At 35.8% G+C, this 22,863-nt stretch overlaps 6 protein-coding genes and 1 non-coding gene across 12 annotated transcripts; 5 read left to right on the plus strand and 2 right to left on the minus strand.

Moving 5' to 3' along the window:
* Positions 1-716: 716 nt before the first annotated feature.
* Positions 717-7,027, plus strand: ERL1 (ERECTA-like 1). Of its 2 annotated transcripts, NM_125617.3 has the most exons (27): positions 724-1,108; positions 1,677-1,815; positions 1,922-1,993; positions 2,090-2,161; positions 2,242-2,313; positions 2,430-2,501; positions 2,597-2,668; positions 2,760-2,831; positions 2,944-3,015; positions 3,093-3,161; positions 3,247-3,318; positions 3,406-3,477; positions 3,570-3,641; positions 3,731-3,802; positions 3,899-3,970; positions 4,056-4,127; positions 4,207-4,278; positions 4,365-4,436; positions 4,521-4,592; positions 4,667-4,738; positions 4,817-4,888; positions 4,990-5,061; positions 5,147-5,217; positions 5,304-5,432; positions 5,512-5,850; positions 5,943-6,313; positions 6,392-7,027. In NM_125617.3, exons 1-27 carry the CDS (start codon positions 1,021-1,023, stop codon positions 6,716-6,718), a joined length of 2,901 nt encoding a protein of 966 aa, NP_201029.1. In that variant the 5' UTR covers positions 724-1,020; the 3' UTR covers positions 6,719-7,027. The 2 variants fall into 2 exon arrangements, with proteins under 2 accessions (NP_001190595.1, NP_201029.1); NM_001203666.1 differs by lacking the exons at positions 3,899-3,970; positions 4,056-4,127 and having other exon boundaries at positions 717-1,108; positions 6,392-6,910.
* Positions 6,946-9,371, minus strand: AT5G62240 (Cell cycle regulated microtubule associated protein). Its single transcript, NM_125618.4, has 12 exons — positions 8,983-9,371; positions 8,773-8,907; positions 8,528-8,684; positions 8,353-8,452; positions 8,172-8,254; positions 8,028-8,097; positions 7,877-7,942; positions 7,750-7,797; positions 7,628-7,674; positions 7,446-7,554; positions 7,292-7,371; positions 6,946-7,192 (listed from the first exon to the last, which is right to left on the minus strand). The coding sequence occupies exons 1-12, from the start codon at positions 9,155-9,157 to the stop codon at positions 7,129-7,131; spliced, it is 1,134 nt and encodes a 377-aa protein (NP_201030.2). The 5' UTR covers positions 9,158-9,371; the 3' UTR covers positions 6,946-7,128.
* Positions 9,372-10,021: 650 nt separating this feature from the next.
* On the plus strand, positions 10,022-12,949 carry MAP65-9 (microtubule-associated protein 65-9). 2 transcript variants are annotated; one of them, NM_001345543.1, is made up of 10 exons: positions 10,022-10,112; positions 10,328-10,397; positions 10,494-10,973; positions 11,057-11,266; positions 11,354-11,509; positions 11,596-11,910; positions 11,982-12,069; positions 12,152-12,225; positions 12,334-12,408; positions 12,487-12,949. In NM_001345543.1, the coding sequence occupies exons 2-10, from the start codon at positions 10,344-10,346 to the stop codon at positions 12,682-12,684; spliced, it is 1,650 nt and encodes a 549-aa protein (NP_001318863.1). In that variant the 5' UTR covers positions 10,022-10,112; positions 10,328-10,343; the 3' UTR covers positions 12,685-12,949. The 2 variants fall into 2 exon arrangements, with proteins under 2 accessions (NP_001318863.1, NP_201031.1); NM_125619.2 differs by lacking the exon at positions 10,022-10,112 and having other exon boundaries at positions 10,214-10,397; positions 12,487-12,856.
* Positions 12,950-13,430: 481 nt separating this feature from the next.
* On the plus strand, positions 13,431-16,254 carry AT5G62260 (AT hook motif DNA-binding family protein). Of its 3 annotated transcripts, none has more exons than NM_001345545.1 (6): positions 13,431-13,694; positions 13,862-14,348; positions 14,865-14,947; positions 15,065-15,196; positions 15,284-15,445; positions 15,529-16,254. In NM_001345545.1, the coding sequence occupies exons 2-6, from the start codon at positions 13,919-13,921 to the stop codon at positions 15,934-15,936; spliced, it is 1,215 nt and encodes a 404-aa protein (NP_001332202.1). In that variant the 5' UTR covers positions 13,431-13,694; positions 13,862-13,918; the 3' UTR covers positions 15,937-16,254. The 3 variants fall into 3 exon arrangements, with proteins under 3 accessions (NP_001332202.1, NP_201032.2, NP_001332201.1); NM_125620.3 differs by having other exon boundaries at positions 13,431-13,679; NM_001345544.1 differs by having other exon boundaries at positions 13,431-13,679; positions 15,284-16,254.
* A 290-nt stretch (positions 16,255-16,544) lies between these two features.
* Positions 16,545-19,400, plus strand: GCD1 (ribosomal protein L20). 2 transcript variants are annotated; one of them, NM_001203667.2, is made up of 5 exons: positions 16,545-16,663; positions 16,774-17,563; positions 17,802-17,991; positions 18,383-18,584; positions 18,953-19,400. In NM_001203667.2, the coding sequence occupies exons 2-5, from the start codon at positions 16,815-16,817 to the stop codon at positions 19,072-19,074; spliced, it is 1,263 nt and encodes a 420-aa protein (NP_001190596.1). In that variant the 5' UTR covers positions 16,545-16,663; positions 16,774-16,814; the 3' UTR covers positions 19,075-19,400. The 2 variants fall into 2 exon arrangements, with proteins under 2 accessions (NP_001190596.1, NP_201033.2); NM_125621.4 differs by having other exon boundaries at positions 16,559-16,663; positions 18,383-19,368.
* Positions 19,401-19,530: 130 nt separating this feature from the next.
* AT5G00695 lies at positions 19,531-19,746 on the minus strand. The gene has a single exon (NR_144222.1). It is a non-coding gene; the product is annotated as an uncharacterized misc_RNA (transcript).
* A 1,701-nt stretch (positions 19,747-21,447) lies between these two features.
* Positions 21,448-22,853, plus strand: AT5G62280 (DUF1442 family protein (DUF1442)). The gene is made up of 2 exons (NM_125622.4): positions 21,448-21,809; positions 21,920-22,853. The coding sequence occupies exons 1-2, from the start codon at positions 21,753-21,755 to the stop codon at positions 22,571-22,573; spliced, it is 711 nt and encodes a 236-aa protein (NP_201034.1). The 5' UTR covers positions 21,448-21,752; the 3' UTR covers positions 22,574-22,853.
* The last annotated feature ends 10 nt before the right edge of the window (positions 22,854-22,863 follow it).

Here is a 22,863-nt window from a genome sequence, read left to right on the forward strand (position 1 = left end):
GCCTCGGAGCTTTTGTCACATATAATATAAACTATGGTATATATAAACATGACTCTCATTTGTATTTATCGCAAGGTACAATTCCACCAATTTTTTTCGTCCCACTCATACAGCTTTAATTGTGAAATCAATCCATAAAAAACCAACATGTGACATGGTCTCTATAACTATAACTATAAGATAGTAAAAAATTCACATCAACATAAAAGAAAACCAATCATATTGGCTAAAAAAAACTAACGGTCGAAAAACGTATAACCACAAAACCAAACCGGTCCAACCGGTGTCCCCAATCACTATCAAAGCATTAACTAACTTTCACAAGGAAAAGCATAGTTCAGTTTCTCTACATCGCTTCCCATCCTCTTAACCCTGTTTACTCGAATCATCCACCGTTGGATCAAACACGCGCTACAAATCTAGCGCGTGACCGAGGTTTTTACACAGTGGAATATTACCATGCATTGGAAAGCGGCGTCTACAACAAACGGCGGGTCATGTCACCGTCAAAATCAACCTTTCTTAATTCCTAACGCCGTTACTTATCTCCGTTTACTAAAAATGTTAATGCGTGTGAGAGTGAAGATCATATACTAATTAGAAGTGGCTAATGTTTTAACGTGACATTATTATCATAGTTAATGGTTCGATCAGAGTTTTAAGTAGTAAATGATATAAGTGTGTGTATATAATTGCATACATATATACTCTCACACTCTGACAGATTTGTCGTGGTCTTAGTATTCTCTTTCATGGCTAGTTATATAGGGCTCTAGTACATTATCTCTCTCTCCCCATTTCTCTGTCTCTCTCTTCTTTAACATCTCTGGCTCTGCATTTCTTGCAGTTCACGCTAATCACCTGTTTTGGTACCCTTTTCTCTCTGCAACAATGGCAGAACAAGCCTGAAGTTTCGTTCTTTTGTGTTTTGGTTTCCTCTGCTTTGTTGTTATTGAATCAAAACTTCAACGAGCTTCTTGGCTTATTACCCCAAAAGGAAAGAAGAATAAGAAGAAAAAAATGAAGGAGAAGATGCAGCGAATGGTTTTATCTTTAGCAATGGTGGGTTTTATGGTTTTTGGTGTTGCTTCGGCTATGAACAACGAAGGTTTGTTTCTTCTAACTCTTTTGTTTTTGTCTTTTTTCTTGTGATCTCTGTTTAAAATTTTGATTATGTGCTTCAAAAATTAGGGTTTAGTTAGGTATATCTCCTTAAACCCATTCTCTGATTTTTTCTGAAAGTTTGAATCTAAAATCGTCTGTGTTAGAAGTTATCATGACATATAATCTTTGGTTTATGTCAAACATTTGGTTTCCCCATAAAAAGAGAGTTAAAGTTGAAAGCTTTTTCATACCCAATACTTAGCTCTGGCTTGTTCTTCATCAAATGCATATAAAGATGCAATCTTTTCTCCATTTCCCAAGAAATTTGATCATGATTAGTACACAGAGAATGCCTGTTCCTGTACCATGGAAAGTTTGTGTTTTTTTCAAGCTGTTTCCCGAGAAAAAAACGAAGCTTAATCCCTAGTGTCCTGGAGAGAAAGGACATGAAATTTACAAAAATTCCTTAGTTTTGGTTTATGTATATTTAACTATGTGACTGATGTTCCGCGTTTCAAATGATTTATTACTAATCCTAGTTGAGTCTGTTTATGAATTTTGAAAACCCACAGGGAAAGCTCTGATGGCGATAAAAGGCTCTTTCAGCAACTTAGTGAATATGCTTTTGGATTGGGACGATGTTCACAACAGTGACTTGTGTTCTTGGCGAGGTGTTTTCTGCGACAACGTTAGCTACTCCGTTGTCTCTCTGTAAGAATCTTATTTGAGTTCAATAATAATTCTTGTGTTGTTGAAAAATGTCTCTCTTTTGTGGTCTTGTAATATTCTGCTTTTTTTCTATTTTTACTTTGTGAAGGAATTTGTCCAGTCTGAATCTTGGAGGGGAGATATCTCCAGCTATTGGAGACCTACGGAATTTGCAATCAATGTAATGGTTTTTTTTCCCTTTCTTTCTCTGTTGATTTGCATGTTTGAACTTTGAAATGTTGTAGCTTTTGTTCATAAAGGCTTTTTCCAATTGCAGAGACTTGCAAGGTAATAAACTAGCAGGTCAAATTCCAGATGAGATTGGAAACTGTGCTTCTCTTGTTTATCTGTAAGTCTTATTAAACTTGTTTTTTTGAGTTTTCAATTTTCATGTCTTTAGTTTTGACGTCCATATCCTCTGTTGTACAGGGATTTGTCCGAGAATCTGTTATATGGAGACATACCTTTCTCAATCTCTAAACTCAAGCAGCTTGAAACTCTGTATGTGTTATACTTCAACATTTTGTTTTTCCGATTCAAAGTTCAAATTTTGTCTACTTGTTCTTTTTTTTTTTCGAGTGGATTTTTGTGAACCTTTGAACTTGTGGATGTATCAGGAATCTGAAGAACAATCAGCTCACAGGTCCTGTACCAGCAACCTTAACCCAGATTCCAAACCTTAAGAGACTGTGAGTTCTTTAGTTACATCATTTACTCATGAATCAAAATTTGGGAATAGATTTTGAACTTACTCATTTTCTTTTTTCCAATCATGATGTTGCAGTGATCTTGCTGGCAATCATCTAACGGGTGAGATATCGAGATTGCTTTACTGGAATGAAGTTTTGCAGTATCTGTAAGTTCGTCAGAGTCATTTTCTCTGATCTCAATATAGTCTACACCATAGAAGAAGTTAATTTTCTCCTTCTAATACTTTCTTTCTGCAGTGGATTACGAGGGAATATGTTGACTGGAACGTTATCTTCTGATATGTGTCAGCTAACCGGTTTGTGGTACTTGTAAGTGGATCCAACGCTCTGCCATCTTTTGAGTCTTGTATAGATCCTGGTCCTTCTTTGATTCATTCAAGTCTTGAGTTATATTTTTTAACTTGTGTTTTGTTGTTGGAAGTGATGTGAGAGGAAATAATCTAACTGGAACCATCCCGGAGAGCATCGGAAATTGCACAAGCTTTCAAATCCTGTATGTGCCATCTTAAATTAAACATTAGACTTCCACTATAGGAGTGAATTTTGGACTCATACCTTTTGATATTACAGGGACATATCTTATAATCAGATAACAGGAGAGATTCCTTACAATATCGGCTTCCTCCAAGTTGCTACTCTGTGAGTATTGAGCCTCTTTTACCTTAGTTTCATCAGTAAATTGTTAACATGCGGTTATTGAATTGTGTATTATTACTTTTTGAAGGTCACTTCAAGGAAACAGATTGACGGGTAGAATTCCAGAAGTTATTGGTCTAATGCAGGCTCTTGCTGTTTTGTAAGTTCAATTCATATGGAAAAGTAACGACAAAGTACATTCTTGAATTTGGCTCGTCTGACTTTGTGAATCCTATTCAATTCACAGGGATTTGAGTGACAATGAGCTTGTTGGTCCTATCCCACCGATACTTGGCAATCTCTCATTTACCGGAAAGTTGTGAGTCTTTTTTGTATAACTGTAGTATCTCATATGTTCAGCTAATCAGCTCTTGGCATATGCATTGATACCTTTTTTTTTTGTTGAAATAGGTATCTCCATGGCAATATGCTCACTGGTCCAATCCCCTCTGAGCTTGGGAATATGTCACGTCTCAGCTATTTGTAAGCTTGTTTTAAACTTCAAATCTGTTTACATAGCTTTCGCATTCCATATACTTATCTATTTTGCTTTTCTTTTACCGATTTTGAAGGCAGCTAAACGACAATAAACTAGTGGGAACTATTCCACCTGAGCTTGGAAAGCTGGAGCAATTGTTTGAACTGTGAGTTTCTTTTCCTTGCTCTAAAGTTTTTCACTTTAGCTGTTGAAGCATTACATTTGATCCTTGTTTTTACTGATCCATTTTTTGACATGAAAGGAATCTTGCCAACAACCGTTTAGTAGGGCCCATACCATCCAACATTAGTTCATGTGCAGCCTTGAATCAATTGTAAGCTATAAGATAGTTCATTTTGAATTCATGCTTTACTCTTCTTATTCACAAACCTAAATTCTGCTGCTCTACTTGAATTCAGCAATGTTCATGGGAACCTCTTGAGTGGATCTATTCCACTGGCGTTTCGCAATCTCGGGAGCTTGACTTATCTGTGAGTTTCATTCAATACAATGCTGTAACATTGCTTCCCTCTAAACATTATAGTGACTGTTGAATCCTTTTGGATGCAGGAATCTTTCGTCGAACAATTTCAAGGGAAAAATACCAGTTGAGCTTGGACATATAATCAATCTTGACAAACTGTATGTCTTCTCAACTTTGTTACATCGTTTGGTTTTATGTTTCAGTTTGAATTTGCTGCAAACTCATCATATGTTTTTGTTTCCAGAGATCTGTCTGGCAATAACTTCTCAGGGTCTATACCATTAACGCTTGGCGATCTTGAACACCTTCTCATATTGTAAGTCTTTTACACTTAAAGTTGTAAATTTGTAAATGTTTTTCTTGTGTTTGTTAACTTTTAATCTTTTGCTTCATTAAACAGAAATCTTAGCAGAAACCATCTTAGTGGACAATTACCTGCAGAGTTTGGGAACCTTCGAAGCATTCAGATGATGTAAAGCTTATAGTTGCTTCTTTTGGTTATATCAAAATCATATTTTTTTTCTGACTTATCTGTTTTACTTGTAGTGATGTATCATTCAATCTGCTCTCCGGAGTTATTCCAACTGAACTTGGCCAATTGCAGAATTTAAACTCTTTGTAAGTTAATAATATGATCTTATCATTTGTATTATATACAAAATAGATGTATGGTTTGATCTTTATGTTTATGTACAGAATATTGAACAACAACAAGCTTCATGGGAAAATTCCAGATCAGCTTACGAACTGCTTCACTCTTGTCAATCTGTAAGTTCTTCTGCAAGAGATACTTGCTTATGAGCAATATTAGCCCTTTGGAAGATTTGTGAATCCAACATTTTCTTCTTCTTTCTTCGAAAACGTTTTAGGAATGTCTCCTTCAACAATCTCTCCGGGATAGTCCCACCAATGAAAAACTTCTCACGTTTTGCTCCAGCCAGGTATGAAGCTTCTCTCAGTAGTCTGTCATTATGATCAATACGCATAAGCTTTCATTGTAAAACTAAATTCATAACCTCTGTATAGCTTTGTTGGAAATCCATATCTTTGTGGAAACTGGGTTGGATCTATTTGTGGTCCTTTACCGAAATCTCGAGGTATCTACTAGATTTATCCATTAAGCATTTTCTTCAATAGATGTTTTTTCTTGTTTATTTGAGCTTGCTTTTCTTGTTCTTTTCAGTATTCTCCAGAGGTGCTTTGATCTGCATTGTTCTTGGCGTCATCACTCTCCTATGTATGATTTTCCTTGCAGTTTACAAATCAATGCAGCAGAAGAAGATTCTACAAGGCTCCTCAAAACAAGCTGAAGGTAATGATGATGCCTTCATACTTCTTCATAACTCATATTCTGTTCTTATATGACAATATCAATCTTTACCGATTCTCAGGGTTAACCAAGCTAGTGATTCTCCACATGGACATGGCAATTCATACATTTGATGATATCATGAGAGTGACTGAGAATCTTAACGAAAAGTTTATAATTGGATATGGTGCTTCTAGCACGGTATACAAATGTGCATTAAAAAGTTCCCGACCTATTGCCATTAAGCGACTCTACAATCAGTATCCGCATAACTTGCGGGAATTTGAGACAGAACTTGAGACCATTGGGAGCATTAGGCACAGAAACATAGTCAGCTTGCATGGATATGCCTTGTCTCCTACTGGCAACCTTCTTTTCTATGACTACATGGAAAATGGATCACTTTGGGACCTTCTTCATGGTAAGTTCTTCTAACTTTTTTTGGTTCAATTTGTGAAAGATTGATTTGCAGATAAACGGTAAAAATGTTTTGATTTTTATTTTCTTGAAAAGGGTCATTGAAGAAAGTGAAGCTTGATTGGGAGACAAGGTTGAAGATAGCGGTTGGAGCTGCACAAGGACTAGCCTATCTTCACCACGATTGTACTCCTCGAATCATTCACCGTGACATCAAGTCATCGAACATACTTCTTGATGAGAATTTCGAAGCACATTTATCTGATTTCGGGATTGCTAAGAGCATACCAGCTAGCAAAACCCATGCCTCGACTTATGTTTTGGGAACAATTGGTTATATAGACCCAGAGTATGCTCGTACTTCACGAATCAATGAGAAATCCGATATATACAGCTTCGGTATTGTTCTTCTTGAGCTTCTCACTGGGAAGAAAGCAGTGGATAACGAAGCTAACTTGCATCAACTGGTATATGAATCAAGAATCACTATAGATTATGATCTTTGAACCTTAAAAGAGTTAACGTTTTTTTTTTTTATGTTGCAGATATTGTCAAAGGCTGATGATAATACTGTGATGGAAGCAGTTGATCCAGAGGTTACTGTGACTTGTATGGACTTGGGACATATCAGGAAGACATTTCAGCTGGCTCTCTTATGCACAAAGCGAAACCCTTTAGAGAGACCCACAATGCTTGAAGTCTCTAGGGTTCTGCTCTCTCTTGTCCCATCTCTGCAAGTAGCAAAGAAGCTACCTTCTCTTGATCACTCAACCAAAAAGCTGCAGCAAGAGAATGAAGTTAGGAATCCTGATGCAGAAGCATCTCAATGGTTTGTTCAGTTCCGTGAAGTCATCTCCAAAAGTAGCATATAAGAGAAAGATTCCAGGGCTTTTGTTTAGTTTCTTGTGTCCTAAGGAAGATAGTAATGCTGATTGGAAGGAAAGGATGGTTTTTCTATAGTGAATTTAGGTAGTACAAGGGGTATTTTGGGTAAGGAAAAATAATTTATGGTAAGCATTTAAGACAAGAACAAAGGTTATATGAAAGAAACGGATATGTGAAGTTAATGTTTGTTTTCTCCCAAGAACATGTTCACGAGTTCTGTGAAGTCTTTTGGTCTTAAGTTTTAAAAGCTCATGTCACTATCCCACAACCAAAATTTATTTAAAAAAATCTCTTTCTCTATGCATATATCTAAACAAGTATACACGTTTACTTATATAGACATAGGAATGCGTGTGTTACATGTATAAAAAATGAAAGAACATCTTCAAAATGAAGATTAAGCAGTGATTAGGTTCCTTGCAACTTCCTGAGAATCGAATTTCCGGCACAAATCCAGGCTCCTGTTCAAAGTACATCATCAATGGCGTCTGATATAATATTATGGCCTGTTCTTTTTTGAACTATTTGAGCTTTGAATAGATGATTGCTTATTAGTTTACCTGTTAATATCTGTCCTGCATGAGCTCTGATTTCCATATTCGATGCGGATTGCTTCAACGAGGTCTTCTTTGCTTGATATCTGTCAAGAAAAGGAAGATTTTGGAGTAAAAGTAGGACTTTTCCATGGATTTTTAGTCAAAAAAACTGAATTACCTTTGGGTCTAGAGGGGAAGATTTAGATTCATACACTTGGCAATTTATCTTTCTGCTGTGATTTTCTTTGACTATCCTAGTTTTTAAGGAATCAATGGGCTTTTTTAGTCTGCAGAAAATGTGTGTGAGAACGTTTTAGGAAAAGTAGATTCACTGAAAGTTTCAAAGCAATTGGCACTAACGTTCTGGACTTAGTAGCATCATTCTCTTGTACGACATCGGTTTTAGCCTGCAATGTGAGACACATCATTTAACTAAATGTAAACATGGAGGTGAAGAATCGACAATGAGATTCGTGACTTACATTTGAAGAGCGTTCCTTCGCTCTCAGTGATGTCCTTAAACGAAATGCCTGATGCAGAAATTTTTGTTAATGGATGAGGAACGATTATAACACTTTGAGTTTGTAGCTATTGGAAGATACATTATACCTGAAAATGTTGGGACCGTGGCGTATTAGTTTTAGCCAAAGATGTTGAAACAGGTTCCAGATTAATCTGCAAGATCCAAACTCATAAGCTTCTGAGAATGTGGTGGTAATAAAGAAACTGAGATGAAAATACAAAAGAGGATATAAAGTACATTTTTGTTCCTAATGTGTCTTTTAGAATTTGATGTCGCAATCTGCTCTCTCTGTGTGTTAACCTTAGACCTGAAACTCTCAAGAGAAAACATGTTATACGAAAGCCAACAAACAAACATTTTTAACACAAAGTCCTTAATTACCTGTGTCTTTCAGATCTTTCTGCAGTTCTAAGATTCGGTTCCTTTGGAACAGTGAGTTTGGCTCTGCTGCTAACATGAGCCACCTTAAAGGAAAAAACAATGACTCATTGAAAGCTATCAGTATAATTGTATAAAGATAACTAGAATCAGCAAATTCAAAATCCATAAGAGAAACACACACCTTAGCTTCCTGTTTTTGCCTATTGGTGTCTTGGTTTTGTAACTTAGAGACTAAGACCGGAGCTACATTTTCACCAAACTTGGCTAATGATCGCTGACATCTGAAACATCAAATACAAGTTGTTGAAGCCACAAAATAAAATTCACATAAATGGTTTCGTCATTGGTTTTAGTACCTTGTCAGAAGTTGAACAGAGTAAATATCTAAAGGTTTGTTCTGCCTTGCAAGCAAAGAAGCCGTAGGTCTTGTCAAAGTAGAGTTACTTGTTTTGGTTTTAGATTTCGATTTTTTCTTGGATACATCTTTAACGGTTTGGTTATAATATATGAAGCCTGACAACAACAACAACAAAATAAACTAAAGGTCTCAAAACTGCATTGAAGCATCATTATGCATAAACAAAGATTTCAGAATCATTACCGTTGAATTTATCTTTGCAATTCAAACCGGTCTCGGCTTCCGAGGATTCAATAATCTCCACAGGCTTAGACTCTGATATGGTGTTTGTAATTTGCTTAAATGGCTCAAATTTCCAATTGAACTTTGGGCTAAAAGCTGAGATAAATCACACAAATACATAAATAATATGAATAGTAAAGAGAATCGTTGAAGATGAATGTGTGTTCTTACGTGAAGGAGGATAGTTTCCAGAGGATTGAAACCAGATTTCGATTTCTTCAGTCTCGGAATAAAGCTCAGGTCTAGAGAAATCATAGAACCTCGGTGCATCGAATTCGAAATCAATATCGAATTCGAAATCATCGCCAGAAAAACTCATTATCCTCGATGATGATTCGGGAACCATTATCAATCCTCGATGATAACTCCGATCTCAGACGACGGGAATCAAGTAGGAGCGTTTCACATCAATCGAATCGAAAATGTCCTTCTCCTTCTCTCCCTCCTCCTCCTCCTCCTCCTCCTCCTCGAGAATCGGAGAATCTCTGGAAAAAATCGCCAGAGGATAAGAGCGAAGGAGAGAGAGAGAGAGAAATTGGAGATGAGAGAAGAGCTCTAACTTTTCTTGTGGACAAGAAGAGAGAGAGAGAGAGAGAAGGTAACGGCCCTAAAATTCAGTTGGCGCGGATGTATAACAATAACAGCTCATATTTTTAGTATTCTCAATTTGGTTCTTCAGTTTTCTAAAATCACAAATTAGACCCCAATTTATATTTTTTTGAACCACAACACCAGTTCATCTAATAATTTATGTTCTTTAGTTTCTATATATTAAATTTTGCACATGTTTTCTACTTCGGTTCTTGGTATTGGCAAGAATTTTAGTTACTTTACTAGATGTAAATTCAAATCTTAAATATATGAAAATAGTGTTTTAATTTGTGAATTAAATTATGGTAATTTCGTGGTTAAAGATAGTTAAAGCGTATCTAGGAAATTAGAATTTGTTTTTCTTCTATAATTTCAACTTGTCGTAACGCTCTTAAATATGAGATATATTTGGCGCATCATATATCTTTCTATTGTTAAAAAAACATGACAACAAGAAAATCTATGTATCATGAAGCAAAAGGAAACTAATATCTACAAAGTTTTATTAGGGGAGAAAGGAGAGATTTCAAAAGATTAGGGGGAAGCAAACAAATATACGAAATAAGCGTTTTCCCTCTGCCTGTAATTTTTTTGTTTACAATTAACAACTTACCTGTAATTTTTTTTTGACTAGATTATTTTTATTTGATTCCTAAATTTTATCCGAATTTTTTTCAAGGAAAAACCAACGGCTGTGTCCTTCAATCCAGGTAAAGAATCTCGTATTTCTTCCAGGAAAATTCAAAAGAAAAAAGTTTCAGCAATTAAAATGATTATCATTTAGAAAGAAAAAAATTCTTGTGTTTTCTAAAAAGATTTTGTTATCGTTTGAGAAATTTTATGAAGTAACCTATTGAGGAAAAAAAACATCCTCATAGGATTGAATAAGATAACGAATGTGGAAGAATTTTGAATTTATTTGCAGAGTTTGGAGATAAATAATGTCCAAATCTCAAATCGAATCAACTTGGTCATCTCTTCTACAAGAACTTGAGGTTTGTGACGATTGCTTCAACTCCAAGAAAACGCTTTTTTTTTTCAATTACAAAAAGGCATTTCCATTTTGATGTGGATTCTGTTTTCTGATGCAGATTATATGGAAAGAGGTTGGAGAAACTGAAACAGAAAGGGAGAAGATTTTGATTGAGATCGAAGAAGAATGCAGAGAAGTCTACAATCGAAAAATCGAAAAGGTTAAAGAAGAAAAGATTCGGATAAAACAAGAGATTGCTGATTCTGAAGCAAGAGTTATTGATATATGTTCTGTAATGGAAGAGCCACCAATTCTTGGAAGACACCATCAATCTGATCAACAAAGTGGTAATGGGAGAAGCTTGAAAGATGAGTTAGTAAAGATTCTTCAGAAACTTGAAGAAATGGAAAAGAGAAAATCAGAGAGGAAGATTCAGTTTATTCAAGTAATTGATGATATAAGATGTGTAAGAGAAGAGATTAATGGAGAATCTGATGATGAGACTTGTTCATCTGATTTTTCTGCTGATGAATCTGATTTATCTCTTAGAAAGCTTGAAGAGTTACATAGAGAGCTTTACACACTTCAAGAACAAAAGGTTTTTTCTAAACTTTACCTTAAATTTGATTTCATTTCTTGATCAAAAAGTTAACTAATACTTTACTGTTTATTTTGGCTCAGAGGAACCGGGTGAAACAGATTCAAGATAATATAAGAACTCTTGAATCGCTTTGTTCGGTTCTTGGTTTGAATTTTCGAGAAACTGTTACCAAGATTCACCCAAGTTTAGTAGATACTGAAGGGTCAAGAAGTATAAGTAATGAAACACTTGACAAGTTAGCTTCATCAGTACAACAATGGCATGAGACAAAGATTCAAAGAATGCAAGAAGTGAGTTAGAATGTTTTTAAACATTTTACCATCTTAAAAACTCTGCTCTTTGTTTCTTATATATATATGCTATCTTATGGATTACAGCTTCAAGATCTCGTGACAACGATGCTTGAGTTTTGGAATTTAATGGATACACCAGCAGAAGAACAACAAAAGTTCATGGATGTATCATGTAATATAGCTGCTACTGTTTCTGAAATAACCAAACCCAATAGTCTTTCTATAGATTTGCTAGAAGAGGTAACTTCACAACAACTTTACATCAAATCTTTTTGTAAACTTACTGAGACTATTTTCGCCGATGGATTGCTTAATGTTTTAAATAGGTTAAAGCTGAGCTATGTCGGTTGGAGGAGTTGAAGTGGAGCAAAATGAAAGAACTTGTTCTAAAGAAAAGGTCAGAGCTTGAAGAGATATGTAGAAGAACACACATTGTTCTTGAAGAAGAAGATATCGCGGTAGAGAATGTAATCAAAGCCATTGAATCAGGAGATGTGAACCCTGAAAATATACTAGAACAGATCGAGTATCGAGCTGGGAAAGTGAAAGAGGAAGCTCTAAGCAGAAAAGAGATTCTTGAGAAAGCTGATAAATGGTTGAATGCTTGTGAGGAAGAGAATTGGCTTGAAGAGTATAATCAGGTTTGTCTTTTTTTTATTCATTAAAGATTCAGTTCTGACATTTTGCCGTTACTTAATGTTTTTTTGTATAGGATGAAAACCGATACAACGCTGGAAAAGGATCTCATTTAATCCTCAAACGCGCAGAGAAAGCTCGTGCACTTGTTAATAAACTTCCAGGTTTGATATAAATGATCCCAACGTACACATTGTCATATTGATGAATGCTTATCTTACTAAAAATCTTTTTCACTCTTCTTAGCTATGGTTGAAGCATTAGCTTCCAAGATTACAATATGGGAATCAGAGAAAGAATATGAGTTTCTCTTTGATGGTGTATGATCTTATCTTCTTCTCTCAAAAAAAAACCCCTCTTCTTCTCTTTTCTCCTTTTTCTCTTTTATATACTTCATTTGATCTCTTAATCTGATTTTCTTCATTCAGAATCGCCTACTTTCAATGCTCGAAGAGTATACGGAACTCAGAGAAGAGAAAGAACAAGAACGCCGCAGAAAGAGGGTATTAGTTTTACATGCAAATCATATTTTTAATCAAATTTTCTATTGTTCCAAGAATCACCAAGAACAATGTTTGTAGGATCTGAAGAAACATCAAGGTCAAGTGACATCAGAGCAAGACAAAGGAAGTGTTACGAAGCCCCAAAGCGCGAAAAAGGGTCTTAAAGTGTCAACTAACAAGAGATTTGTCTCATCACCTCATACTCCTCAAACTGATTCGCCTCACTCAGCAAAATCGAATCAATCGTTTAGTACTCCTCTATCACGCCATGGCTGAAAAAGATAGAGCTAAGATTTCAAAAACAGTCTTTTTATAGATCAACTAGTAATAGTTTCTTTCTTATATACACACTGTCACACATGTTATGTACAAGTATAGTTCTAATGCAACCATAGAAACAAGACATGCTAATTCAAATAGAGGGTCTCGAAACTGATGATTCTTGATCATTTGTAATCTGTCAAACTCAGGATCCAAGTGTGTACTATACACTGATTGTTTTGCGGAAAGATTAGTTTGACTTTGACCAACCAATATACTTGCTGCAAAAAAAAATGTCAATTGTTTCCTAACATTTTTTTAAAACCAAGGAATACTTTTAGTTGGTCGATTTTGTAATTAACATCATCGGTATAGATTTTGACGCATAGTTAGTCTTATTACAATTAGTGAATTAGCTGAGAAATAAATCTAAATCTTGAGCTTATCTAGAAAATTAATTGGTCTTAGTAAGGTATTCAAAGCAATAATCTTTGGTCAACCTTATTTCAAAAGTGATTTACTGGAAAAAAGACAAAGGAGATTGTCAGAAGTTTTGGTATTCTTTATTTTATTTTCCTTTTCTTTTCGAAATTTCACTTTAATTTTTCTTCGTATTTCCGTTTATTTTATTACAAATATTAAATTTCCAAGACGGACGTGGATCTTTCCCTAAACCGAAATCAATACTTTGATTTTTGTAATTATTATATCGATTTTCAACTAATTAAATCCTTAATATTCCTATTAAATAATACAACTGTCTACATGACATTTTTTTATATATATTATCGTTTCTTTTCCTGAAATTTTCCATTTTATTTATTTCTTTGCAAAAACCCTAAAAATTCATTCGTCTAAGAGAGAAAAATTATCTTCTTTTTCTTGTGAATTTTTTTTTGGGGATATTGCATGTAATTTTTTGGGGATTTTTGAGGTTTAATCTCCATTGAAAGAAGCTCTGGCATTTCTCTGCTACAGTGTTGGTTTTCAGCTGCAGAATTGGTGAAAAAGTAAATCTAGAAACTGTAATCAAATTTCTCTGCTTTGATCTTTGGTCCTTTTGAGCTACTATTTCATATCTCTTGTTCCTTTTATTGTTCTTAGTTATTATTACAAAGAAGAAGAAGAAAAAAAAGAAACCTTTACTTCTTCTTCATCTGAAAAAGCTCATTTTTTTTTTTTTTGGAATCAGAGTTTGGTGAATTTCAGGAGCAGAGTATTTAAGTAATTTTGGGGAATTAGTGAGAAAATGGAGGAGAAAGGTGAAATAAGTCCAAGTGGGGTCGTCACAGTTAAGGGAGATGAAGCTTTGGTTCCAAGAACAGAGTTTCAACAAAACCCTAGTTTTCTCCAATTCGTGAGTCCCACAACGGTAGTGACTCCTCTCCCTCCTCCACCAGCTCCGTCTTCGGCTCCGGTACCAACCACCGTGACTCCTGGCTCAGCCACAGCATCAACCGGATCAGATCCGACGAAAAAGAAGAGAGGAAGACCGAGGAAGTACGCACCAGACGGAAGCCTGAACCCTAGGTTTTTGCGACCAACTCTGTCTCCAACTCCAATCTCATCTTCGATTCCATTGTCTGGAGATTATCAATGGAAACGAGGCAAAGCTCAGCAGCAGCATCAGCCTCTTGAGTTCGTCAAGAAATCTCACAAATTCGAGTATGGAAGCCCAGGTAATTAAAAGTTGAGATATTTGTGTTTGAACTGTTTGCATTGGTTTCAGTGAGACAAGATCTGATCTGGGTTTCGAGTGATTTTATGTTGTTGTGTGGATTTTTGAGATGTTGGGAAGTGGGACCAACATAACTGGATTTTGCTGGGTACACTTTTGTCTGAAGAAGCTATTACACTCAGACCAGTTAGAGACAGAGAAAGGGAATCTGCTGATGCTGACCAAACAAAAACAGAAATAAAAAGAAGATTTTGTCTTTAAAAAAAAAAATACAAAGACAGAATAATCTCTGTCTCTTCCTTTTTATCTTAGAAGATAAGTATGTCTAGTTGTGATTATAAGTTGTTTAGCAGATCTTACGATTTCTCATTATCTGTTTTAATTACTGTGTGAATAAAAAGAGATTTAGATTATTAGTTGGTCTTTGTTTTGAATCATGGAGTTAGTTGCTTGAGGATTAGGATTAATTAATTAGCTGATTAGACTAATGCAAACTCTGTTTTACTATCTCTTGCAGCTCCTACTCCTCCTCTTCCTGGGCTCTCATGCTATGTGGGTGCAAATTTTACGACCCATCAATTTACTGTCAATGGCGGTGAGGTAATAAATTTCCCACAGAGGATTCTTTTGTTTTCTTTCTTCAACACGGTGCTTGTAACTCAAGCTTTGGTATTAAATTCTATCAGTCTTTGTTTGAGAATTTCTTGTTTTGATCAGGATGTGACAATGAAGGTTATGCCGTATTCGCAACAAGGATCTCGAGCTATCTGCATTCTTTCTGCAACTGGTTCGATCTCTAATGTCACTCTTGGTCAACCTACCAATGCAGGTGGCACTCTTACATATGAGGTAACAAAACATTGAATCAAATTTCGTTAGTACCTCGTTTTGAAATATATATCGAGTAAAACTGTTATGTGTTTTTTCTTTTCTAAGGGTCGGTTTGAGATACTATCGCTATCTGGTTCCTTTATGCCTACTGAAAATGGAGGAACAAAAGGTCGGGCTGGTGGGATGAGCATTTCTTTAGCCGGACCAAATGGCAATATATTTGGTGGTGGCCTTGCCGGTATGCTTATAGCAGCTGGTCCTGTTCAGGTGACACGATTTGATTACATGAATGAAACATATTTACAGATTCAGGAGTATAGAAAACTCTAAAGTCTTATAATATGTGACAGGTGGTAATGGGAAGTTTCATTGTGATGCATCAAGCAGAACAAAATCAGAAGAAGAAACCTAGAGTTATGGAGGCTTTTGCTCCACCACAACCACAAGCACCACCACAACTGCAACAACAACAACCTCCTACTTTTACCATAACAACCGTGAATTCAACTTCTCCTTCGGTGAACACCGTAGAGGAGCAGAAACCACAAGCTTATGGTGGTGGTATAGTGAGACCGATGGCTCAAATGCCTTCTTCTTTCCAAAACGACAATTCAACTATGAACAATTTCACACCGGCCTATCATGGATACGGGAATATGAACACTGGTACTACTCACAAAGAAGAACATGAAGACGAAGATGGTGGTGATGATGATGATGATTCAGGCGATACTAGGAGCCAATCTCATAGTGGTTGAGCAATTCTCTGATCAAAGTCAGAAAGTTTTCTTGTGTAGAAAGGAAGGGAGCTTAAAGGAGTGCTTTTTTTTAGAGGGTTGTTTTAGTTGTGTGAGGGTTTTCTTCTTTTGTGTGCTTTTCTAATTTCTAGGGTTATTCTTCTTTGTGATCGGTTTAGATTTAATCATGTCGAAGTCATAGACTAAACGATGTTCTTATTGTTGAGGTCATTGGGATTCAAATTTAGTAAGACTTTTGTGATATGGTTCATATTCTTGCAAAGTCCATTCATAAGATTCACTACAAACAAATGTTTTTGATGTATAATACAAAGTAGGAGTACTATAAAATCCTACCTGTGATTCATCATTATTTGTCTATGTCATTAAAACATTCATCAGTTTAAAAATTGCTTCAAGTCTAGATCGTGCGTAATTGCAAAAGTCTATATAATTTCTGTTCCACATACACAGACTCATCAGTGGATTCTGGGTTTAAATTGTAACAAATAAAAAGTCAAGATACAAAAGGAAGTGAGCATAACTAAAGCAAAACAACTATAAGGTGATATTTAAAATAAATAAAGAAATATAGGGGTTAAAACATAAATACAAACTCTTCGCTAATTCTCAAAACCCTTCCCTTTCCTTTATCGCAGTCGTAACTGGCCTCCGTTGGTCTCTATCGTGACTCCCTTCACGCCATTAATTCCGATTAATCGGAGCTTCGACTTCTCATCTTCCTTGGGTAACTCGCTCTACCTTATCTTCATGTAATCAAAATTCGAACTTTTTGTCTGTGTGTTTTAGTTGTTTATTGGGTAAGTTACTAGATCTTCTCTTTCGATTTTGTTTCAGCGTTCGTGCGATTCAACGTTTGATTTGAAGAATCAGTAGCAATGTATAACCTTAGTAGGATCATTTATCGTTTCTCCTCGGTTTCACTTAACCCTAGCACGAGAGCATCTGGGTTTCTACTTGAGAACGCTTCATCAAAAATCTTACAATCTGCTACGAATCGAGCATTTTCTGCAAAATCAGGATCTGATGGAGTTGGAGGCGATGATAACGGCTGGAATATTTCAACAGGAGGATCATTTGGTGGTACAGGATCTGCTGATCTTGATTGGGACAATAAATCTATGTGGTCTACTGGTTTAACTAAGGAGCATTTCGATGGTGTCTCCGTTGGTCGTCAGAAGAACGCGGCGAATCCTTCTTCTGATAACACCCCTTCTGATTCGGGTGATGTAATGAGCAAATTGGGTCCAAAGGAGGTAGCTTTGGTTAATGAAATGAATGAGTATGATGATTTGCTTAAAGAGATTGAGCAAGATAATAGGCAAGGCAGGGCTTTTGTTGATGGGATTAAACAGAGAATGATGGAGATCAGTGTGTTGTTGAAGCAAGTTAAAGAGCCAGGTGCTAGAGGGTCTTATCTTAAGGACTCTGAGAAGACTGAGATGTATAGATTGCACAAAGAGAATCCTGAGGTGTATACTATTGAGAGGCTTGCTAAGGATTATAGGATTATGAGGCAGCGTGTTCACGCCATTCTTTTTCTTAAAGAAGATGAAGAAGAAGAGGAGAGGAAGCTTGGTCGTCCTTTGGATGATTCTGTTGACCGTTTGCTTGATGAGTACCCTGAGTAAGTTACTTTACATGGACTAGTATTTCTATACCTTGGTATAATGTTACTTCAGTTTTACATGAATTGAAATGGAGTAACTGTGTGTACTCTCTTTTATTTAGTCTTCTTTATAGCCAAAATAGTTAAGGTAGTTGGATCTAGCATTGTTAGTGAACGATCATGATGCAAACTTGAATAGGTTGCGGATTATGTGGCTTCGTCTTCCTTTAACCCTCATTTTGATATTGGTATACAGGTTCTTCATTTCGCATGACCGGGAATTTCATGTGGCCTCACTTAATTACAAACCCGACTTCAAGGTCATGCCAGAAGGATGGGATGGTACAATCAAAGATATGGATGAAGTCCATTATGAGATCTCAAAGAAAGAGGATGACATGCTTTACGAAGAATTTGTCCGAAGGTTTGAGTTCAACAAAATGAAAGTAAGGCCCTTCTTTTGCCCACTTGAGTATGCATTGACTTAGTAAACCATTACTACATTTGGTCTATTGAGACATTTTCCCATCCATATGTTAATTATCAAGTGACCTGCTTGCAACTTAGAAGGAAAACTTGAGACTAGATGCAAGTTTGGAACCCTCTATTCTAAATTTGGTAACTTGTAAAATAACCTTGAAAGATTGAAAGTAATAATGGTATTGCAACTTGCTTGTGGATTGTTTAAAAGGTTATTGGTTTGAATAGATCCACGCCTTTTGATTGATATATAACATCAGCGTTCCTGCTTGAGTTCTTGCTGAGTTATTAGACGTTCTTTGGTCATTTCTCCTTGGTGATAACAAACGTTACTTTACCTTTTGCTCTCTAAACCAGTGGAGAGGAGAAGTGATGTGCCACAAGTACAGCAGGAGACGTTCATCAGAGGGATGGAAAATCACGGTTGAGAAATTGGGTGCTAAGGGCAAACGTGGAGCCGGAGGTGGCTGGAAGTTTATGAGTCTTCCAGATGGATCAAGCCGACCACTCAACGAAATGGAGAAGGTCTATGTTAAGCGTGAAACCCCACTACGTCGCCGTAAGATCTAGACTCCATCAATGGTTATATCAGGATGGGAATGTTATGTCTCCTGTGGGTTCTTGTTTGATTCTGATTTTGCTTCTGTTTGATCTTAAGTTGAATAGAATAAGATGGGTAGCTTTTGTTTTTCGTTTAGCTCTCTCTAACTTTATCAGTGAGGTTCAAATAAATCATAAGACACAGTGTTGTTTTAATAGAATCATGATCTTGTATTAGAATTCTCTGTTATGTTTAAGAAGGTTCCTTCATCGTTTGAAACGAATTGAAAGATGATTTAGAGAATCTTGTCCTAATTTGTTGTGGTATGTTAAAAGTTGTGGTGCGTTTGGCAAAGCTAAAATAAAAGTATGTTTGTTTTTGTCTAGGAAGCATTATATCAACGGAGGTGATGCGTTACTCGCCCGCGAACCAGAAGCGGAGGTCGAAGCGGAAACAGAAGCGGAAGGAGAGGCGCATAGCATGTCTCAAAGCCGGTAAGCAAACGTGATTCCAAAAATGAGGTGTTTTGGAAGCGTAGTGAAACCACATGACTCTAGTTTGGAAACGTTGGTGGTGTGGATCGGAAGCGTCGATGGTGACTTGCAATTCTAATTTTGGGTTTATAATTTGTTTTGTGGCCCAACTTACCTTGGTCACCATAAGCATTTAATGTTTGGTATTTTAGGTTATTTCATTTTTGCTAATATATTCAAACAAACATATAAAATAAAAAGACAAATCACCACCCATGATATTAAAAAAAAAACACTAATAAAAGATGATGTCTCCTGGAATGGTCGACGCAGAATCTGTAGCCACTCACTGTTCTTTATCGTTGTCTCCTCCTCAACATTATCCCAATCCCACGTTCGCTTAATTTTTTAATTTTTAGGTTGGATTTTATTTTTCATCAACCATATAAAATCATTGAATAGACCCATTCTTTTATCCCAACCTTTGAATTCTTTACCTCCTCCCACTTACAATTATTCGAGATTTAGTTTGAATACATGTATACTTCCGGTGATTTGATCTTGGTCGGAAAAAACAATCTTTTACGACTTTTCTGAAGTATGTCGCGACGATAAAGACTATTGAGGATTCATGTCTACGTCTACGGTTTCAAAATGTCTTATAATGTCTACTGTGTAGTACATGCATCGAACTCCAATTATACCTACACGTACGTATTTAATAAAGTTTTGTGCTATTTAAATTTGTATACGATCTAAACATTTCTAATGTATTTTGAACGTCGGACCAGTAAAATATATGAAATCGATCGAATGTAGTAGAATTTAGAAGTTCTCTAAATATTTGTTTTGCTATTTTTTGTTATGTTTTTGTCAAACTTTTGATATTTTTCTTTCTTATCTCTTTGTTCATGATCTACAATTATCAAATCAACCAATAGGAACTGTTTCGAGTTGCACTTGGACCACAATATCCCACACTAAATTAAAACTTGAACCAGATCAAAATCTCTTCGGACCTTTGCCCTTTGGACCAGTTCGGTCCAATTTAACCTTTCAATACCCTTATCTTGATAGAGTACTATAAAGAAATAATAATGACAGATGCATGAAACTAGTTCAAGTGGAAAAAGCATCGTGCACTGATATATCTTCATCAATTGCAAGAACATGTCTCAATAAACCCAAAACTATTCAAACATTTTTTCTGAATCATATCTATCAGCATGGGACACTGTGGCTCTTTGTGCCTTTGGATTCAACGCATCCTTCACAATCTTTTTTTTGTAACTGCATCTCATTATCGCATTAGTAGCAATCACCACCTATATGAAATACCTCTTTATATGTATATGATATCGATTTAAAAGTATTTAGTAAAAATCGATTAATGTTTTCTACAATAAGATTAGTCAGACGCGATTGCCAAATCCATAAATCCAAAAAGAATTATATAGCAATTGATATACTATTACTATAGGATATATTATAGAGTGGATATGTTTCACCATAAGCTTAACATTAATTTCTCAATCTTGGTTTGCACAATGATTAATGCATAATTAGATTAAGTGTATATGAAGCTTCATGGAAACCCGTACGTGAGAGGACGGTCACTAGATTGTACAATCAAGAACGTAATATATATATATCCATTAATCTAAACCGTACGTTGTAGCTAATTAGTTTTGTGAAATCGAGAATCTAATCTTGTAAGAAAAACTGTAGGCTTGTTGTCAGAACAAACATGGACCCATGTTCTCTATGTCCCTAAGATGTGTACCAATCTCAATTCACTTCTTTTGTTGCACTATTTTTTAAAAAATAACTTTTATTTTATATTTTGAGATCTCCATTGCCCCTGCTGCACTAGACATTACAGCTCATTTTTTCCTTATAATTCAATCCCTAGCTATTTTTCTTTCTTATTAGTTTAAACTAATCATATTTGGGTAATTAGCGTTGAAACTATCTATCATATCAATTTTAATGATACATATGCAATACTTTATGTGAGTATATGCATGTATGCATGTTCCAACATCCAGATTAATGACTAACGTTTAAGCCCTGATTTTTTCAGAGAAATTTTGTGTTGTACCTATGTTTGTATTACACACAATATTTACCATTGTTTAACATGTACACATGTGTTTATAAATCTCCGTACACTATAATGCATATTTGAACCATATATGACAGAAAGTTTTCCACTAGTTCTAATTACATTTTGTTGCCCTTTCCTACTCGTCTATTGCCTATAGAAATATTATTTTAGTTATGATTAAGAATTGGGATGCACATTCCGAAATTAATTATTAAATGCCACTATGAAGAACCCTTGAACATAGTCTAATTCAATTTTAAGATCATAAGGAACATTAACAGTGACAATAGCTAAGGTCTCTCGACAATGAGACAATCCGCTTTTTAAATATATACATATAAGAGATACCATATTGTATACATATGCAGATACAATTACAACTTGACCAAATTTATTCAATTTCTCCTTCTCTTTATATCAATAAGAAACTATTCATGATACTGGACCAGCCTGTTTGAATCTTGTCCCATCCACAAATCTCCCAATATATAAATAAAGAACCTTCACCCGTAAAACCAAAACCATCAACAACTTCAAAGCTTTCTAAGCAAGAGATTGAGAGAAATCGGATTTTCTTTCTAAGACTCAAAATATCTAAAAACAATAATGGCTTTTTGGTCTGCTGAGAATGCTACTAAAGCCTATCTTAGTACATTGAAAACGGTAAGAGTTTATTCTTATAACCAAAACATTTACCCGTGATATTGTTTCAAATTACGATAAAAGATTAGTTAATGTCACATTTTGACATATTTCTCTATATGCATTTTCAGGATCAAAGGACAAAAGAACCAAACGTCGCCGAATTCATATCAGCCCTAGCCGCCGGAAATAGCGCTAGAAAGATAGCCGTGGCTTGCGCCGGAGCAGCAAACGCCGACATACTCGTTGCACTAATCGCAGCGGCTAACCAAACGCGTGGTCAAGTTGTATGCGTTTTACGTGGTATCGAAGAACTAATCATATCCCAAAAAATGTTGGAACCATCAGAGATTCATCAGATACAATTCGTAGTCGGAGAATCTAACGACGACACTCTAATCAATAATCATTTCGGAGAAGCAGATTTCGTCCTCGTGGATTGTAACCTCGAAAACCACCAAGAGATCGTTGGAAAAATCCTTAATCATCACGAAGAAAACGCAAGAACCGGGGGTGGAAGCGGTGTGGCGGTTGTGGTGGGTTATAACGCGTTTTCGAGAGGGTCATGGAGGTTTAGCGATGGAAGGAAAACGCAGTTTTTACCTATAGGAGAAGGGTTACTTGTGACGAGGGTCAATGATAATCAGAAGATGATGATGAAAAATCACCATCGTGACCAAGTGATGAGGAAGAGTCGTTGGGTGGTGAAGGTTGATAAGTGCACTGGAGAGGAACATGTGTTTAGGGTTAGGGTTCCCCGAGGAGAAGCCATTATTGAAGCTTAAATTCAAATCTTATAGATTATTGGGTACGTTAGAGCAAAGATGATCACCTCTGTGATGGTTCAGACGAGTGAAAGTAGTAATTAAGAAGATGATTAGTTATTTTGTATAAGTAATTATATTAAGAGAGTTTTGATTGGCTTTGGAGTATTTTGTGTGGTGAGAAGAGTGAAAAAGTCTATGTTTTTCGAGTAAATGACTTTTTTTGTAAGTGTAAATATGAAATGATGTGTTTTGGTTTAAACTTCTCTCTGATTTTGGATTTTTTTTTTTTTTTTTTTTGTCTTTTCTTG

The sequence above is a fragment of the Arabidopsis thaliana genome, chromosome 5, assembly GCF_000001735.4.
Source record: "Arabidopsis thaliana chromosome 5, partial sequence".
In the NCBI taxonomy this organism is placed as follows: Eukaryota; Viridiplantae; Streptophyta; class Magnoliopsida; order Brassicales; family Brassicaceae; genus Arabidopsis; species Arabidopsis thaliana.

Excerpts from the sequence above, each read along its gene's own strand:
- ERL1 (NM_125617.3), top strand. The coding sequence starts at position 1,021 with ATGAAGGAGAAGATGCAGCGAATGGTTTTATCTTTAGCAATGGTGGGT. Across the intron at positions 1,816-1,921 it reads AGCTACTCCGTTGTCTCTCT|GAATTTGTCCAGTCTGAATC; the intron begins GTAAGAATCTTA and ends TACTTTGTGAAG. Across the intron at positions 4,739-4,816 it reads TTGCAGAATTTAAACTCTTT|AATATTGAACAACAACAAGC; the intron begins GTAAGTTAATAA and ends GTTTATGTACAG.
- AT5G62240 (NM_125618.4), bottom strand. The coding sequence starts at position 9,157 with ATGGTTCCCGAATCATCATCGAGGATAATGAGTTTTTCTGGCGATGAT. Across the intron at positions 8,685-8,772 it reads TTGCAAAGATAAATTCAACG|GCTTCATATATTATAACCAA; the intron begins GTAATGATTCTG and ends TGTTGTTGTCAG. Across the intron at positions 8,098-8,171 it reads GAAAGATCTGAAAGACACAG|GTCTAAGGTTAACACACAGA; the intron begins GTAATTAAGGAC and ends TGAGAGTTTCAG.
- MAP65-9 (NM_001345543.1), top strand. The coding sequence starts at position 10,344 with ATGTCCAAATCTCAAATCGAATCAACTTGGTCATCTCTTCTACAAGAA. Across the intron at positions 12,070-12,151 it reads ACTTGTTAATAAACTTCCAG|CTATGGTTGAAGCATTAGCT; the intron begins GTTTGATATAAA and ends CACTCTTCTTAG. Across the intron at positions 12,409-12,486 it reads AAGAACGCCGCAGAAAGAGG|GATCTGAAGAAACATCAAGG; the intron begins GTATTAGTTTTA and ends CAATGTTTGTAG.
- AT5G62260 (NM_001345545.1), top strand. The coding sequence starts at position 13,919 with ATGGAGGAGAAAGGTGAAATAAGTCCAAGTGGGGTCGTCACAGTTAAG. Across the intron at positions 14,948-15,064 it reads TTACTGTCAATGGCGGTGAG|GATGTGACAATGAAGGTTAT; the intron begins GTAATAAATTTC and ends TGTTTTGATCAG. Across the intron at positions 15,446-15,528 it reads TAGCAGCTGGTCCTGTTCAG|GTGGTAATGGGAAGTTTCAT; the intron begins GTGACACGATTT and ends AATATGTGACAG.
- GCD1 (NM_001203667.2), top strand. The coding sequence starts at position 16,815 with ATGTATAACCTTAGTAGGATCATTTATCGTTTCTCCTCGGTTTCACTT. Across the intron at positions 17,564-17,801 it reads TTGCTTGATGAGTACCCTGA|GTTCTTCATTTCGCATGACC; the intron begins GTAAGTTACTTT and ends ATTGGTATACAG. Across the intron at positions 17,992-18,382 it reads TTGAGTTCAACAAAATGAAA|TGGAGAGGAGAAGTGATGTG; the intron begins GTAAGGCCCTTC and ends TCTCTAAACCAG.
- AT5G62280 (NM_125622.4), top strand. The coding sequence starts at position 21,753 with ATGGCTTTTTGGTCTGCTGAGAATGCTACTAAAGCCTATCTTAGTACA. Across the intron at positions 21,810-21,919 it reads ATCTTAGTACATTGAAAACG|GATCAAAGGACAAAAGAACC; the intron begins GTAAGAGTTTAT and ends ATGCATTTTCAG.